A 19,309-nucleotide genomic window follows, 5' to 3' on the forward strand; every position below is an offset into this window, starting at 1 on the left:
ATTTTTTAAATAAGTTTCGAGAATGGAAGTTTACTCTGGTCGTTTACCTGCCTTACCGGGATCTCGATAAATTTTCGGCCTTCCCACTCTCGCAGAAATTCCCTGTGTGGGGACACACATGATTATAAATGGCGGGGACGACGACCCTCGAGGGTTGACCTCAACGCCTGTCGGGTCGGCCGCAGAATCTTTCGACGACCGAAAATATCACTTGAATACAAAAGCTTTCGAAAAAAGTACGAGTCCACGGGAACCCGACGCGAGACAGAACCACGAAATTTATATGCAGCTTTTTTAATAATGCAACAGCCTCGAATTTTTATATTTATATCCCAAAAACCGTGAAGAGCAAACAATATCAACGTTCCAAAAGTTCTGTCGCTTAAGATGTAATACGTTCCTTCAAACTTCAAAGTTTAACCCTTTGCACTCGAAGCTTTTTCTCACTGACATTACCAGCAACTGGATGTAATTTTAATAGAGAAAGCATATTAACATATAAATGAATGATACAGGCACGAAAAGAAAAGTCATAGACGTCTTTTACGGTCTTTTATCGATTATAAATACTATAATATACTTAATGACAAAATTTTGCAGTTTGTAAAGACAAATTTTAAATGACTCTGCTCTGGAGCCCTCAAGTGAAAAGGGTTAAAATGCACCAGTAAACTGCACAGTATCGGTAAGTTCGATATGCTCGGAAAATGAAATAAAAACAGATCGACGATCACTTACACATTCGTTACAGTGTATTTTCCATAATTTTACACGGCGATAAAGTTCGAGCGTGATCGTACGGGAAACGGAATTCGATTGCAGAGCGGGGAGATCCCGCGATCACGGAACGATGGTACACTACTGATGTTCATTTGACGATATTGAAAAGCGTCTTTAAAATATTGGAGGGCCGAGTTGTAGCTCAGCTGCACGGAACGATCGACCGCGAAGTAAAAGTCTGGCATCGTGCCGTACCTACCGATATTTTTCATTAGAAGAGGGATGGAAAGGGGTGGAGAGAGAGGGTTCGAGCAAGAAATAGGGAAACGCAAAGTACTCGGCCAAGTTGAAGCAAAACGGCGTAAAAACGGAGCTTTGTCAATTAAACGACCTCGAAAGAAATATTGCGATACCGAATGGGGATCCAGGAATACTTTAATATCGCGGAACGTTTCCTGGCGGAATCGATGGCCGTCTTAAAGCTAATGCTTATTCATAAGAAATCGCGACGTATAAAATCTTATCGCTTGGAATACTCTAATATGAGAATCATCGCGGGAAATGCGAGAGCAACATCAATTTCTGTCACGATCGTTCAGCTGTTCGGTGCCGTCTTCGAAATTATCTGTCGCAGCGGTCATCAAGCTTCTTCTTGAAATTTTCATTGAAATTTACTCGAATATTAGACAGCTGTTCGACGTAAGAAGAAGTACTTGCAATATTATCCGTCGAATACAGTATGCAATACGCATGTAATCCTTCTTTCACTCCAAGTTCGAATGATACAGCGCAAGATGTGAATCTCCCTGAATAGGTGATTATTAAATACGTCGTAATAACCGGCGATAAACCCTTTTCCGGTTCCTGTCGGCTTCGGCTGCGGGGTTTATTGATTTAATCAGAGATATCTCGAAAAAGGGCTGAAAAGGTGAGATCGAGCCGCTTTTACTCTCTTTGTAACACAGTCCATAAAAGAGTGGCAAGAGGTAGCAGTCAATGGCCTCCTCTCACTTGGGGAAAGGACGGGGTGTGCTTTCAGCTTCCTTTAGCAAAAATCAATTTCGCTGACGCTACTTATAATCCGATTAATTAAAAGCCAGCGGCGCGGCAGGGATGTAACGTAGGGCTGCCCCGCGCCACTCTTCCGGTACACGAAATACGAAATATCGTACGACGTATTATGGTAGAAAAAGGGCGTCGACGACGGATTAAAAAAAAAAAAAAATACAGAAAGGAAAAAAGAATGAAAAGTGAACGGAGGGGAGAGAGAGAGAGGGGAAACGGGGCGAGTTTTAATGGATGTAAAATCCATTCGCCGTTAGAACTTTTCCATACGGAAAGTTTCAAAGTATAGTACAGGAAATTACATTTTAATTGCTTGCTCTTGGCGTGGGCGGATCGGCCCGGCACATGGTTTACGTGGAATCGATGGACAAATGTTGCGACCCACTCCGGATTGGAAATATTGCGAATAATAATTTGCATGTCGCTGACACGCGACACGTATCAGCGTTTCGCGAATCGTCTGTTCGTCGATGATTGGAAACAACATTTTTCAACACTCCTCGCCGACTCGTGGAAATTATCTTATCGTTTCATTGGAAGCACAGCGCACATCACTTTTAACATTGTGAACATTTTATTCAAATTTTATTCCGCGTAGTTGATCGAACTTCTATCGTCCCGATGTGTGCTAAAATGTCCGTGAAAAATGTTTATTTGAACGGTTCATTGGGAACACGACAACCTTTCTATCAATTAAGTGGCTCGTTCATTAAATTGCGTTAAGAGATAAATCGAACGTTCCATTCCGTACCGTTCCGTTTGAACAATTAAAACCGCGTACGCTTCCGACGACCCATTAAAATTCCAATTTTCTTTCGGCTGCCGAAGGAACGTTTCATTAAACATCTCTGCGGTCGGATTCATTTGAATTATTTCATTCTCTTAATTTCGTTGGCGCGCATTGTCTAATTCGGCCATTGTCTCGCGCCACAATTATCTTCCCGCAGGAATTTACTGAACGCCGGTTCCATTAATATTGTTGCAAAGCGGGTCGTAGATATTAAACTTGGGAGTCAAACTATCATGCCCCGACGAAACCCGCTGACATAAATTTGTCTTCGATTCGCCTCCGCCCGCGCTTTGATCATCTTTCCTTCATTGTTCATTCGTATCACTCCCCGGAACTTCAATTCCCCGGCCCACCCCCGTAATATCACGACCTGATTTTCTTCATAACTGAATCGCTGGATCATACCTCGATCGCTTTTCCATGATAATCCTGAAATCAATGACCGGGCGAGCTCTGTCGTGGATCCTTGGTATTTAGTTCGAACAACAATTCTTTAGAATATTCATAAATTTTTACTTTTTCATATGGAGCTAATCGAAATGATGATAACCCAGTAAATGTACTCCAACGTAGTAGAACGATATTAAGCGAAACGAGCAATATATACTTCAACGATATTTAATTCGGTGAAATGAAGACCCTCAAAGAATTTTAAAAGATTTCACCGCCAACTCTCATTACGGTTTATTACTTATTCCATTTTCCCATTTAAACGGTTTTCATCTCTTGTTCAATTTCTCTTAGCGTCAGGAAGTTCATCTGGGACTGCACTTTTCCTGGGAGCCCATTCATTTTCAAGCGCACGTAATTGATCATTATTCGAAATTTTCGAATATTTATAAAATAAACGACATTTTCAAGAACACGAAACAAGGAACATAGAGATGATCGAATTCCTAATTAATAATGCAACACAGGCAACTTGCAAGATCGTTCAAGGATTTCTATGCGAGACTTTTGTCTGCGTTCGGTGAAGCTCGTCGCACTGTACAACAAATATAATACCGCAAAAAAGAGCATAAACACGTTCGACTGCGTGACGCTCATTAAAATGAAACAAGAATGTCCAGGAAACATTAAAATCGCAATTTAACTCTCAACTGAAATAAAATAAAAACTTCTGTACGTTACAAGTTCGTCTTACGTCAGTTTCCAACGGAAAGCAGCCTGTATACTTTTAATTGCTGCGCGAAATTTTCGTCTTCGCAGTGAGGAATTGTGTGTATATACTTTGGAAGATTCTCATTATTACTTGAAGCTAAACGAATGAAACTTTTCTTCTTGCTCGTTTTCCTTCATCAAGGTTGTTCAACGCGTCCGTCAACAAATTCGTTTGCAAGCGATCGCGATAAAACGAATGCTATCAAATTCAAGTGTATATTTCGGTATCACGAGTAATTAGACATCAGTCTACGGTAAAAAACGAGTCGGTCTGCGAACTGAAAACCAAACGATTTAGCAGCCATTTTGATGGAGATGAAAACAAGCCGACGGCATTCGACGAAAAAAAGTTGCGCTTTCGCGGAATGATCCTCGTTAAAGCAATTTCTCGCGGATCTACGGCCTTGTTTCGGTAACCGTAATGAGTAATGGGAAAACCGATAGCAATTAGGCTCGGATCGGTTGATTGCAGTGATATCGTTCGCACGATTACTTGTTCTTTAACCGGCAGCGAACGCGAACGAGCAAGTCTCTCCTTACGGTTGGCGCAGTTCCGCTCCATCGTTGCTTCATTATCCGTACTTAACGAAGTTTTTCTGCAAAGCACCCGCGATCGATTCGAACCAGTTTCTGGCGCGAAGTGGGGCATCAAGCTGCTGCCAGGAAAACGCTCACCGTTTCTAATTTACTACCTGGCAAATAAACTGCCCGTTAATTACTATGTACGGTTGAACTGCAATGAACGCGGATTGACATTAAACATTTAACGGGACTATCGAACGAACAAACTCCGGTGAATACCATATAAGTCGAATGATTAGTCGAATTTTATTTCATATTTCCTCTCGTTTTAACTCTTTGCGGACGGATTTTAGCATTTCGGTGAGGTGAAATGTTCAGATTTCTAAGACTAAGTCGTGGGCAAATGATCTAATTAGTCGAACAGCAAGAGACCAGCACGTACTTTAATCTTTTTCTATTAATTAAGCAATTGATATATAATTTAGCTTCATGTGTTAAAGGTTTTGTATGTTAATCTGCTCGTGTTACACTTCAAAGACATTTTTCCTTAGTTTCTCACTTTGGAATAGAGATTTTTATGTACTCGTTATCAAAGATCTTCAAGACCGAAATTGAATTTCATATTTTATCGGTGATTTTCGCTTTGCGTCGACTAAGGGTGGGAAGGGGTTGAAGAAACTAGAGATTTTCGTCGGGAAACGGTTTGATAAATAATGGAATACAGTCGCCGGCACTTCTGGCCTTTGAGTTCCTTCAATATGCAGCCAGCATGGCCACTTTGGGGCGTCGGTAGAAAAAAATCTAGGTATCAGAGTGTTTGCAAATGGAAGCATTAGAGGGAAGTTGATTTCTCTTTGTGCGCCCCCGCCAATTTCGAACTTTCGACGGATCCCGGTGAAAAGAAGTTTTTCGGTGACGTCGAAGGGCGGGGTAGAGTGGAAACGCCGCTTTAAACTACGTGACGAGAGCAAAGAAGGCGCATTTGCATCTCAAACGCTTCAGATTAAGAAGTTGAATCATTCCCATGACGCATTACACTACAGGGAGTTTCTTACCGTGTGGCCAAATGTTCTTCGCAAAGTAGGTTGCAACGAAACTCGTATAGAACGCTCGGCGCTCGAAAGGAACTTTTTAAAAAGTTCCGGCGAATCGTAACCAGCGGATACTACAGAAAAGATTGAGACAGTGTTTTGAAAGATCTTATATAACCGTTTGAGGATTCCATTTATTTCAGTTTCGCGAGTTTCCTCGGGTTCTCGTATCTTTTTTTGTTCCCTTTATTGCGCAAAACTTGTTTAAGTGCGATATTTCGACGAAGATAATGCCATCAGACTTTTCACGTTTATCTAATTATTCGCGCGATTATTAGATCCTATCGTTTAGGTTGTTATCTTCGAAACGATTTCGCGAAACCACGATGCAATAAAAATTCCGTATTGCATCAAAACGTCTCTCGTCTATCGCGTCTATTCTGTACCATCCGTCTTCCCCGGCTGTCAATATATTTTTCATGCTTCGTCTCAGGAAAATACACGTTTCATCCACTGGGAAATTCTGTTACTTTTTTCTTGTGTGTGATTGTTCACGTGGGAGATGCGATCGCGCGGCAACACGTTAAGAAAATAAAGCAGGGAAACGTGACGCGAGCACGTCCATCTTCGTGAAGCCTTTAATATTGTCTGTGCAGGATTACACGTATTAAACTTCGCCCTGTTGTTTACCGTGGCTGGTAACAATATGTTTTTGTGCAAATATTACCGCGCGTCCAACGCAAACTGCGAAGCATTGCCATTCATTTCATTTTCTCCTGCATTAGTCTCTGAATCTCTTCATACGTCAAAGTGTAAATACGATTTTTAATATAGTCATTAAAATGTCATCGTTCCTTCTATTCTGTATATTCGAAATGAACGATTATTATATTTATCGTACTCGCGCGCAAAACAATCCTCTCGTCGCGCAATCATCAGAAATATTTGCTAGTACGTTAACGAGACAAATTGATCCGTTCGAGTCGAATGATTTTTCCGAGGGTAGTTTCGGCAGCAAAGTTGCGTTAATATTTTAATCACCTGTTGAGCCGCATAGCCAAACCTCGCCGTTCCGTTCAATATGATAACAGCTCAATTAATGTTTCACGTATTTCAATATGCTGCCATTAAATTCATCATTGTTAATATTAAAAGCTCTCTCCAATTTAACTATGCACTCATCGCGCCTTGCACCCGCACTCGATAAATTCAATGTTCGCATGTTTATTGTCACGAGTATCTAGAACTGATCAATAGAACTACTCGCGCGCGGCTATAAATAAGATAATTCAGATAATTGCAGAAACTAGTTGTGTGATCCACTCATTACAAATGGTTACGAAAAAACAAAATAGAATAGAGGGAAAAGGAGTAGAAACACGAGAAGAAAAGAAAGGAAGTAACACGGAATGAGAAATGAAGATAACGTAATGTAGCAGAGAAGGGAAAGAATTAGAATGGAAGAGAACGCGGTTCTCGATATCTTGTCGCGTGAAGTTCACAATCAAGTTTCGCGAACGAGCAGCACACTGCAGCGACTCTTCTGACTTACGAGAGTCACTCCGCAGCCAAGCATCGACGCGAAATGTAAAGTCGAAACCGAAGTCACATGTTGCGACGCGTAACCGTGCGACCGAGCCAGAAGTTCCGTCGGTGTTCCGACGCGACCGCAACGTGAATTCGCGAGTCTTCCGTGCGCAGCCACCGTGTCAGCGCACCCCCGCAAGCTACACCTGCGTTCGCCACTTCCGCAGTTTTCCAAATAATTTCGGAGCGGAATCACAGAGAGGCGCGCGTTCAAATGACGAAGCGTCGCGTCGCTCGAGCTAAAACTCACGCAAACGCCAATAAACGGAACAAACACTGTTGCGACCGAATTATAAATTCCCCACCGTTCCGAAGATGCTTACAATCCAACTAAAACGCTCCTCATCGATCAAAAACTCTAGCAACCCTCCCACATCTCATTCCCTTCGCCCCGCCGGTAATTTACAAAGGTCCAATTTATCGCTCCCACCCCTTCCACGACTTTCCCGAGTATCACGAGCCGCAGTCGACACAATTTACCTGGCCCCCAGTCGCAAAAACAAGGAAACCCAACATTTTCGTTCCCAGCGAAATGTCAATTTCAAAGTTCCTCCGAGCGGAGGCACGCGGAGATTGCGCCCGCGGCGATTCAACTCGAAAGTACCGCAGCGGCCGGCCCGGCCCCCCGACGTTGAGAAACACCGTCAGATTCCAATCGAAATACCGTAGGGTCTCGCCCGTTAGGTTTCGTCGGTACGCCGATTCCACGGTTCTTTCCCTTTGTCTCGATCGACTTCCCGCGGAGCAGTTTGAATCGGGAGTGGCCGAGCAGCCGCGCGGCGCGGCGCGGCGTGGCACGGCGGTTCGGTCTGAGCTTTCGATAATCCCTCGCGGGGGAATAAGAGCGGTCTACCGAGCGGCCGGAGAAAAAGGGGGGCGGTTCAGGGCCCCTAGCGGATAACGGCTGATAAAAAGTCGCGAGCTGAAGGGCCTTCGGGGAGGGCTCGCCGCAGCGCAGCGGCGAGTTCACGGATTACGCTAATAGCGACCCCGTGGAATTTATAGCGGCCGGTCGGATTAAAAGTTCAATTTCTGTTCGAGGGGAACCGGCAAAACGTCGATTCAATTACGATTAAGGGATTAACGGGGATACGTGTGGACGTAAGGTGCTCTGCTTTGCGTACCTCCCTGTCCGCTATCCCTCTTCTTTGCCCCTCTTTTCGTGTCGCTTTTTTTCCTTCGCTCTCCTCCGCGTCGATTCCGTTCGTCTCTCTTCGCCCCGCTCGAGTGCCAGAATGTGCCTTTTCGAGGATCCTTCAGCGCTGCCGAGTCGACTAACTCAAGAGGGCATGATAATCCAACGAGGCTTTGACACTTGACTATCCTCAGGGATCTGTCACGGATTTTTGCCTCTTCTCCCGTAGACTCTCGTCTCCCCGTCCTTTTCCTTTTTTTTCACCCCGATACCTTCCTTCGGCTTCCTCTTATTCCGCCGGTGTCTCCGGGGAGGAGTTTCCAAACTTTCGATTGATGTTTTGCTGGCTTGCAGAACTCGTTTTCGGGCAATTGCGTGAGTAGCCGAGGATTTTGATCTGTCGAGGATATCATCGATAGAAACGTGTAGCGTTGCTCGTAAGAATGTTAAAATGCTGTTTGGACGGAGCTATTCTATTTTCCATTATTCCACCTCCATCCTTTCGAAATGAAATTTTCGCGGCCCTTAGACTCGCGGATCTGTAAATCATCTTCAATCCGAGAAACGTCCTAGCCACCGGCGGCAGCGCATAAATCCTAACCGTATTGACACCTTCTGTTACAGAGCACCGGAAACGAGCACCGCCTCGGCGAACTTCGAACTTGGACGAATTGATTGAGCGTAACCCGGCGAGGAGCTATCAACCAGGCGAAACGACTAACGCGCTCCTGGCAAACGGAGTGTGTCCCCGCGCGCGGCACGCCATATTGGATCCTCGGATCACACAGCCGGATCACTGATCGTTACGCACCGAACTTTCCCCAAAGAAATTATCTGTCCGAAGTCGAAAGTTACCAAGTGAAATAAAACGAACAGACGCATCGCTGCCGGTGTCGAGCACAACTTTGTATCGTCTCCGTGAACTTCGCTTTCACGCGGCGAAGCGTTGCCGGCCGTTTCATCGATCAATTAGAGCCACCGAAACGCACCGGCGAGAGCCAATCGGGTAGTCTGCGGAGAAGCGGCGCGTTTAAGAACCGAAGTTCTGTGATCCTTCGTCGAGCATTCAACGGTGCCGAGCTCGGGAGCCTATCCTTTATCAACAGACGAGCTTAAACCAATCCCCTAACCCCGCGAAGCTTTATGGATCAAGTTCCTGCGTACCTCAAATAAAGAAGGGAGTCGAAAGGACTGCCGAGAGATTCGAACTCGTACGTTCGCTGGAAATAGGTCGTTGCCGATGAAAACCAGTCAAGATCGGATCTAGTATCGAACGATCGGTACTCCGCCGCGAACTTTTCTCCGCGACTCGACGGTACAGCGATGTAAGAAAGGGAAGCGAAGAATAATTCGATCAACGATTCGATTTGATGGCACAACGATGGAAGAGACTTTGACAAGTTTCTCGAGAGACAGATTTCCTATGAGTCCCGTGATCTACCCGCAAAGCTCGCAGCTGTGATCTCAACGTTCATATCCGATGAAATATTTCAGATAGAAGACTACTAAGAAAGATCGTTGTTATCGGTCTCTTCCATACGCTAAGTACTCACTTCAGGAAACTGTTTTAATAGATCTACCTTTTTACACGAGTGTTCGATGAGTATTTCGAATAAGGAGATATTTGTGGGTTAATATGTTCCATTCGATATCTCTTTGAATCTTCAATAAATGTTTGAACTAAGAACCAAGATATTTACGGAGAAGTATAACAAGAACCAAGATAATTATCCTAACACTGGCAAGATCTCGTGAATAAATGTGTTACCTCGTCTAAATGCCAGTAATTGACGCTACGAAGAGATTTCTAAATAATTGAAAGATCGGAAGGAAGATCGGTATAGATAGTATAAAGTAAATTCTTTTTCACTGTTGCTGGGATGCCCCCATGACAAGAGGGAGGCTCGTGGTGATGTCTTGTTGCTGCTGGTGCTGCGACGGCCTTGGCGGTGCCGGTTCCTCAAGTGCTGGTGCTGGGGGTGTTGTTACTGGTGCGTCCGGTGGCAGTGTCGTTGTCGGCGGTGACGCCAATAACACAGGCAGTGGTGGTCTCGGTATCGCGTCCGGTCTGTCCGCGATGCTGTCGCTGGTTGTCGTCACCGTGGCGATCAGCACCGGTGAGTGGCTCCTGACCGAAGAGAAACTGCCGAAAACTTCTACGAACACTTCCGCGGAGCCTGACAGTAAAGTTACCTACAGTGGATTGTGGAGGGTCTGCGTTGCGATAAGTAAGTGATTTTTATCAACACATTGCGTACCGACTAACTTCCAGGAAACTGAATTGCGCGGATAGCAATTTTCAATCAACTTATATGACTATACCAGAAAAATTCGGATATCGTATTGTTATGTAATTTATTTTGAATAGATAATCAATTCGAATCAAGTTTAACCCTTTGTACTCCGAGGTTTTTCATTAGAAATATTTCAACATTTTCTGATGAGATGAAGACGATATTTTGTAAAACCAACTCGACGAGAAATTCACGTGAATTGACGGACAAAGCTATTTTAAGTCAATATTTCTCAGATTGATGCATTATACGAAGTATAATATTAAATATCAAACTTTATAGCTTCACGGTAGGAAATCAAGTGGTGACTGAGAGTCACCTCCCGAGTGCAAAGGGTTAATAATTCTTTAAATGCTGTGGTAAATAGTAAAGTTGCATAGCTAAGTGTCTTTATAAAAAAACGAGATTTCTCGTTACCAGTACGCAATAAAACTTCGGATCTGATAATAATCAACATTTTTATTTTTGAACGTTGGACGAAAAGGGCAACAATTTCCGATGACTGAAATAGAAACGTTTCGAAGCAACATCCACAGTATTGGAACAATATACCGTGTGACATTTAACTCCACCGAGACGTTTAAAAATGACTGACGGAATCCAATAGAATTAAGTGAATTCCGGCGGGGATAGTTGGCTATTTTCGAGCACGAGATGGGATAACAAGCGCGCCTGCCGTTCCTCGATCGGCCCTCGAAGCCTTTTCAACTGTAATATCACGGAAAAGCATTACGAAGCACTTCCCCGGAACTCGCGATCTTGTAACAACCGATCCGCTTTATACCTCTTGTACGTAGCGTTCGATAGGTAATATCGAAATGGACACACGGCGACGGGAACAATAACGGAAATTGAAAAACTCGCGAGGAGAAATGACGCTCGCGGACTTCCGCCGGAAACCGGAAGATTGTTTCTGGGAGCCACCGCGGCGGAAGTGCACCTAAGCACTCCCGGCCGGCGAAAATCGTATTTAAGGGAATCTAATTCGACGTCGTCGTTCGAGCTTTTTGCCCCGGCCGGGGAACCGTGTCAAAGAGTAAAAGCCATGACCGCACCGTGTACTCGTTGCTGCTCATTGACCAAAACGACCCACCACTTTGCGAACCAGACAGGTCTGGCTTGGCCTTATAGAGGGTGATAACAAAAAAACCCTCGGGAATTTAAGTGAAGATAGTGCCTTCCGAATGAAAAAAGAGGTCACGCGTGTCAATCGGAAAATTGTATTGTTTCGCTATTTTCGATTGAAACGAACTACTCTTCAAACAAAGGAAACTTGATGGATGACGTATGGATTAAAAAGTTGTAGTTTTATTGTTTCGCGATTGAAAAACAAGTACTCCGCAAAGAAACGATAAATAGCGATACGTGAATTCAAAGGTTTTGCAATTTTATTATTCTCGATTGAAGCAAATTGTTCATTATCGCGCGTTGCGCGTAATGCACTAGTAAACAGACCGATTCGTCGTTCCTGGTAATTGAATGAACGCTGCACGCTCGATCGTTGAGCTTGTACCGACAGTTTGTTAAATTCAAATTTACCTAGAAGCAAGTTGTTTCATTTATAGCGACCACGACTCGTTGGGAACAGGTATTATATGTTGTAAGCTCGTGATAAGTTGACATTCCGGTTCGGTAAATATTGGCTGAACAAGTGTATTGTGTTTATTTGATCGACGAACGGATTCTCGGGGACGCATGACTGCGCCATGATCGTTTTACCGTGGTTACGTTTAATCACACGAAAAAAAATAAATCAATGGAAATGCGATTCGAAGGAGCTGGGTCCTCGAATTACCTCCCCGAAATTATTAAATCTTATTCCCGTTGTTTAATCACGACGTATAATTTATATCTACCGAATGCAGATTTTTCTTATCATAGAAATCAAAGGTTTTATAAGTTATCTATCGTGTAATTTTCTGTGGATTTTGTGTTGTTAGGAAAAGATGGAAATAATTAGCAGATTGTTCATTCAATTTTCAAACATTCCTACTATCTCGACAGGGGAACTAACTTCCGAGTTCTGTCTCTCGTGGGTGTCATCTAGTTCAAACTTCTGCACCTGCTAACGAAACTTTTAATGTCCAGTGGACCTTTACTGTTGGAGCACAGTGAAATATGTATAGTTCGTTGCTATTGTGCGATAGTAAACAAGAGACAACGAATAACAGAATAACTTAATCAAAAAGTAAACAATATTTAATTAGAATAATTTATTTTTTGTTCACTTCGTTGGATTTTCATTAATGCTACAGATTTTTAATCGCAATAACTAACTCTTCTTTTACGAAATGAACGAAAGTATGCGTTTCTTTGCTTATGGTTGCTCAAGTGTTAATCAGTTGTCAGTACATTTTGGTTGATTAGTGAGCAGCCGTAAGATTTTCCTTAGAAAATTCATATTAAAATAAAATACATATCCAAGGACGAAAGCGTTAAACAAAAGATTTCCATGCTGATTCCCAGGAGAATATGGACAGCCCGCGAATGAAATTTCCAAGGACAGCTCACACTCTTGCAAAGTAGATTTTTCATTTCGACAACTCGAGATATCGTCTTCCATTTCACAGTTCCAACTACTTTGCATAGCTGTCTGCGAACTTTTCTCGAATACTTAACCGGCAGAACTTACGAGATCCCCGGAGTAACGTTACAGTCAGAGTTTAGTGCATGCAACTCCTATGGCCGAACACGACCGTCTGTTTCCATTGGTGATCGTCGCTAGCGGTCTTTCCACGCGTATCCACGAAACCATAACATTTAACATTCCTAAATTGGCAACTCACTTTGCAACTTTTCTTTTCAATTGTCTACGTGTTCAGCTGCGTGCATTCCACCTGATTATTTTTAAAATTGAATTTGAAATATATTTTCCAGCTTCATGAACTTCGATGATGTGTTATTCGATAGCAACGTATTATCAAAAGGCGAATAATCTTTTCTCTAATTTTCTGTTTAGCGCAGACTGAATTGTAGTTTACGTACCAGCAGAAAATACGTTGATCTCCCGTGATTCGCAATGGAGATAACGCATCGCAGGCAGAAACACAAACAAACAACTCGATTCCTTATTTATTCAGCGTTCGACTCTTTCTTTGTATAAATGCACCTCATATTCTGTTGCTTTTGATTGGTATTATTTGTTTACCATTTGGGAAGACAGTGGAGCACATTCGACGCGACCACGGTGAATATTTTCAGTTCCGGTGAATCTGAATAGCAACAGCGCGGCAACGCGACCGTAACGAAAATAAACAGCCGTTAAGTTTTCCGGAGATTAAACTGGAAATCGAGGAAAGTAAAGAAATCGCTTTCCGTTGAATCTTAATGCATTTAAATTACATCGTTATTTTGCGCGCGGCGCAGTCCCGGCAGATGGCGATTTCATAAAACTATCGAAGAAAATGTAAAACTTCGCTGTCTCCGTGTAATTAAACGGTAAAATACACGGTGAACGGGTTCAAGAGGAGGGACGTTAACTCGCGTTTGTTAAAACCGTTTCAAAGGGAAACTTCAATTCCAACGGTGAACAAAGGAGTATTTAAAGCAAGAAGAAAAAATTTCGTTTGATCGACAACACGCAACGGAATATAATAGGCAACGAAGGACTGATGAAAGGGTTCGAAAATGTTTATTTCTCGTTCAGAGATCAAGTATTTTTTCACCCAGGAAGGATTAACGCAACGCTGTACCCTCGTGTATTTTTCTAGCAGTTTTAATTTCGTGGTCGCATAACTCTTATCATTCTTCATGCATGAAAATCGCGATTCCTTTTATTTTCTGTCAAGTTACACGACTACGACGCTGTTGTAGAGGGTTGGAGGCAACCTTTGCTGCTTTGCCGGACACGTAACTCCACGTGCCTCGAGCCTTGAATATTAATGCCTAAGCAGAGCCGCGATACCAAGAAGATATTCGTGTCCTGCAATTTTCAGTCCTTTGACGACGTAACGTATGGCGCCGGTGTTACGCGATATTTATTCACCGCGTTGCGAGCCGCAGAGATTGCGGATCATTCCCTGCGGATCGACAATTCGTCCGCAATAATCGTATAAACGGGGAGAATTTTTGTATCCCGCGATGCAGGTTAATCCGTTCACCCCGGGAGGAACGTTTGTTCCTGTTGCTCGGCGATTATTATGGAAAAATAAGAGGAAATTTCTATTCAGAGTACCTTAAGAATCTCATTGAATGCGGCTAGACATCACAGGAACGCGACTCGTTGGGATTATTCAGAAATACCTTTGGCAACTGATTGCAGAAGCTTTTCAGGATCCCTCTGTTCGCCGCCGCGAAAGCCTCACCCTCTATTTTACCGCGCCGCTTTGTCATCCCGCAGTAAAACGTGCATTAAATCATTATAACGGACGATATTTTCATCGCAGGAACTCTGGGAAATTCAATTGAAGAAGCCGCGGCTGTAACGTTTACAGGATAAACAAACTTACTGAAACGGCGCTAATGAGACAATGAAACATCGCGTGTTGAATCCATATTCAAATATAACAAACACGATTTGCTACCCTAACAAAACCTCTGGAACATGCCGAAGTGTCAAGTCAACCTTAAGTGTATCACTCTCCAACAATGATCGATCAGTAAACATTCAACAGATGCGAAAGAAATCTTCAAGAAACGCAGCGAACCGCAGAAGAAGAAGCGATCGAAGAAAATCCAGGATGCCAGCGCGAAACAAAGTTACTCGTAACGTAAACACGAACCGTCGCGGATTTCTGCGGCAAACATTTCTCATCCTGTCCCTCGCCCCGGCCGACAGCAGTCAAGGATTTTCCGCGGAGCCCGAGACGAGGGCAGAAAGCATTTAACTGGTAATATTCGCGAGGCGTTCTGTGATTCCGGTCCAGGCACTTTGGATGGGAATGACGCGACGGGATGGGACCCGAGTCTGACGGAGACGAGCACACTGGGTCGGAAATGACTCGTTACCGAGGGCACCGGAAACCGCTCTCCTTCCACCCCGTCGTTCCTCCCCTGGCCGTCGACGTTCGGTCTCGGTCTCGTTCCACGCCTACCGACGAACGATGCCCCCTGGCTACGCCGTTGGATCGAGAGAAGAAAAAAAAAGGAAAGGAAGGGGAAAACGGAACCGTCGATGGGGATGGCTCGTCCTCATTCAACCACCGGATAACTTCTTATCGCGGCCGAAGGGACGCGAATTTTGCGGGATGGAATAAGAACGAAGAACCAGCCCAGGGTAAATTGCGTGTGGACGTCGACGTACCATTGGCGGGACGACCGACGCCTGTTTCCTCGCCATGGGTTTCGATTAATCGCTTATTCGATGACGGATCTGCCGTCCCCCAAGGATACGTTTTTTCGGATTAATCTTCTGGCTGGTGGTTCTTTGCGGGATTTATTAAGCAGCTTTTCTTCTTGTTTCCGCGTTGATCAATGCTAGGGATTTTGAACGTCACCTGGTTACTTTTCGACAATTTCGGGAACTTTCTGGTTACTTCGATAAATAGTCTATTCGTATTCTTCTTAGAGAATTTCTCGAAATAATTATGTGTTCCCGCATTTTAAATTGTAAGAGTCTGCAAAATGATTAGAGATCGAATCCCTGAAGATGATCGTGGGATAGGAAATTATTTCCATCCATTCCAGTCCCGACCTATTCCCGAAACGGATGAACATCACGTAGCGGAGCGGAGAAAATTTTCTTCCAACAATTTACCGACTTTATCGCGGCTTTGGCCCGACCGGTAAAATTTGCCGTCGAGCAGATAGCCCGAACGAGCAGGCGGCTCGTGGTCCCGGCGAAGTTAAATCGGATATCACTGTTATCGAATTCGAGGACCGCAGATAAATGCGGGCCGCGGCGCTAAAACTCGCGTCGCCGTGACAAATGTCCCCGGCCCCGTTTAATAGCGTAATCGTGCCGGAACAGTGTCTTCGCAACGCGGCGTCCCAGGTAGCCGCGCGCGCGGCCGTTTGTACCAATTATCCATACTGATGTTAAATAATGTCACGCCGGGGGAAAACGGGCCCGTGCCCGCCCCGCCCCCGCCGCCTTTATCGCGGCTGTAAATTGGATGATCCTATCCCCGTTGTAAACTACAGCTGCGGGGGCCATCCGTGCCGCCGCCGCGGTTCTCGCCGGGAATACCCCCCGTTCCTTCTTCGGAATGGCCGGTCGCAGAATCGAAAAGGTGGAACGGAAACTGGCTGCTTCCCGCTCGGCTGCCGTTTCGCAAACTCCGCCCGTTTCGGAGAGGATAATCGTTTTAATTAAAATGCTTACGATACGGCCCCGCAATTATACTCGCAGATTGAAAAAGTTTCCTTTTGTTCGAGGACCCGTCGGCTCCGACGAGATTTTTGCCCGCCCGCCGACGGGTCACTTGGAAAATTAACCTCTTCTGACCTCCTGTGTGCTTTGTAATTTACGGTACTTTTATCGCCGCGAAGAAACTCGAGATTGTACGCTTCCAATTTGACGCTGGCAGTGCTTGACGGCTGCTTGTTTCCAGATTAGAGTTGTCGGACTGATTTTCTCAGAAATTATTGAAGTCACTTGATTACTCGTGGGTGTGTTGAAGATAAAGTTGCACGGAATTTTGGTAAATATAGTATTCTTGTGTTTAGTGGTGTTTCTAGTGTTGGCGTTCGGATTAGAAATCTGTTTTATCGACGGATGGTACCAGTTCCGCCATTATCTGGGTTTTTTTCTAATAAATAAACATAATTTTGAATTGGGTAAAGAACGTAATTTTCTATCTTCATGTTCTGTACTCTATTCGCTGGATTCTACTGTGCGCTACAGCAATAATAATTACGCTCGCACGTTAATTAATTCTGAATTACAATTTTCATATATTTCGATCATTGTACCTGCAGAATAATGAATTCTTTGATGAGGCGACTTTATAATTATGCCGAAGAAAATGCAGAAACACGACACCCAAGAGAAATTCACGAGCTGGCGGAACGGAACTCTCAAGCGAGCAACTTTAATTCTTCATTATGGACTCCTTACTACCTTGGAAAAACTATCCCCGTAAAGTTACACGCTCGCGCTCGGGTGAACGGTTATACGAATTTCAAAGACGAGCAACAATTTCATACGCGTTACCATAAACATTTTAATAACAGTAACTCCAAGGCAAGTCAAACTTTTCATTGCAGCATGCGTTTGATATTAATTCCAATTAAATTTAATGCACTATTACACGCCGTTGTACTCCAACGACTGTGTAACGTATTTATGTACAGCGCGAATATTGTTTGAATTATTCCACAATATCTGGCGTAACGAGCGTGCTAAAGTGTAAACATAATAATTCAAACTACAACAAATCTTTAATATTTACAAAGGAAGAAACTGAAAATGTGTCGTATCGACCAATCCGGTAGCTGCAGTGCGAAAGAAAGGAAGAAAATTTTCTTCGATGATTGAAGCGTTCCCTAGCAATCGCTACGGAGCAGCGTCTGAAGGAAACACGGAATTGCGAGGTCGGTGGTAGCTGGCAAAAGGGTAGTACACATCCGGTTCCCCGGTCACGGTTCAGCGGCGGCCGCAGTGCATCGTTGTGCCGCGGTGTGTGCACACACAACGATTGCAAGTTATTATTTCTGTTATGCCTGCATGCCAGTGGGCACGCCGACAACGGACCAGGAATATTGATTCCCGACTATCGAAGGGAGGCAATACGGCCGACTTCCGGCACGGACCGGAAATGACTGTTCCACGCCTGCCAACCCAATTTCCCCCGTTCCCCGAGCCACGGTGCCCCGTAACCTCGCCGCGGAGCTTTAAAACCCGTCACTCTTGCGAATCAGTTTGAGAAACGCGAAGTCTTCAAACCTTGACCGAAATGGATCTTCGATCTATCGCGAGCATCGCTGCTTAGAAATTTCGAACAAGTTTGAATATTGTTCAGTAATCAGTTACTAGTTTTCGTTAGAAACGTTTGGGACTATTTAGGATGGTAAATCAGATCAAACAAGAGTTTTATCTTGAATTTTGGAAATATTTGTAAACGCTCGAATATTCTATCTCGGTCGAAAAAACCTGCAGCGCGTTCACAATGTCATCTTCCGGTGCTATCCAGCTTGCCCGGTTCGGATTTAATGTCGGTCGCCCAAGGTAAACACGCTTGGACATATTGGTTCGCGTTTTATCACCACCTGTTTCCATTTAATTTTCCTCCTGTAACACGGAGTGTTTGATAATTTAAAGTGCGGTGGAATTATTTAGGTTGCGAGTCCCTTTCAGTCTATCGTCCCAATCGACGGATCCGCGTTCCGCAGTCTGTTTGATGCATTATAATCCCGTACCGATTACTTTCACAAGCAATCGGATCTATTATTTCCGGCAAAGTAAGCTGCCATATCGCGTTTCACGATGGAACGTTATTCTCACAAAGAGAATTGCGAGAATAGACTCTAGTCGATTATTAATACTGACAGCTGTTTCGTATTTCAATTGCAAATGAATTGACGGATGTTTGCTCGGATATAAATTTTGGAGGACCAATTGACATTAACTGCAGTCGATCGGACAACATCGTTGGCCTGATACTTCGAGTATTAAAAAGCCTAATGACTATTTTGTATTCCTTAGAATTTTTAGTGTTTGTCTAGTATCCATTTCCATTTCCCTTTGATTTCTAGCGTTGAGAACTAAATAAGAGTGAGAACTGCTGAGAATCCAATTTTCATTTCTGCGGATCTTTTCGTAGCCATGTCGAGCGTCGCGAACGAAATCGACTTTCTCGTCGTTGGAACACAGGGATCGATGCGTTTGATGGTTTAACGGCGTGGACGAGCGCCACGGGAGAACGTAAGACACCCTTGAGAGCGGTATCGATCCTGTTAAATCAGATCGTATAAAACGGAACGATGCCTAGGCACGCGAGTTTAATAACCGGAGTCGAAAGAGCTCGAAATTCCCGGATCGCAGGACTATCCTCCCTTTCCTAGATCCGTTTCAATTAAACTCGATGCCTGCGAGTGTGAAATGAAAAAGGCTGGCACACCGTTC

The 19,309-nt window shown here is 44.1% G+C and overlaps 1 protein-coding gene across 2 annotated transcripts in view; it reads left to right on the plus strand.

Moving 5' to 3' along the window:
* Stg-1 (stargazin related protein STG-1) overlaps positions 1-19,309 on the plus strand; it is a 41,315-nt gene that overhangs the window by 10,814 nt on the left and 11,192 nt on the right. For both annotated transcript variants that reach the window (XM_076373688.1, XM_076373689.1), the window contains exon 2: positions 8,636-10,239. In XM_076373688.1, coding sequence (XP_076229803.1) covers positions 9,900-10,239 — 340 coding nt within the window. In that variant the 5' untranslated portion in view covers positions 8,636-9,899. The remainder of the gene's footprint in view (positions 1-8,635; positions 10,240-19,309) is intronic.

The sequence above is a fragment of the Nomia melanderi genome, chromosome 14, assembly GCF_051020985.1.
Source record: "Nomia melanderi isolate GNS246 chromosome 14, iyNomMela1, whole genome shotgun sequence".
Classification (NCBI taxonomy): domain Eukaryota; kingdom Metazoa; phylum Arthropoda; class Insecta; order Hymenoptera; family Halictidae; genus Nomia; species Nomia melanderi.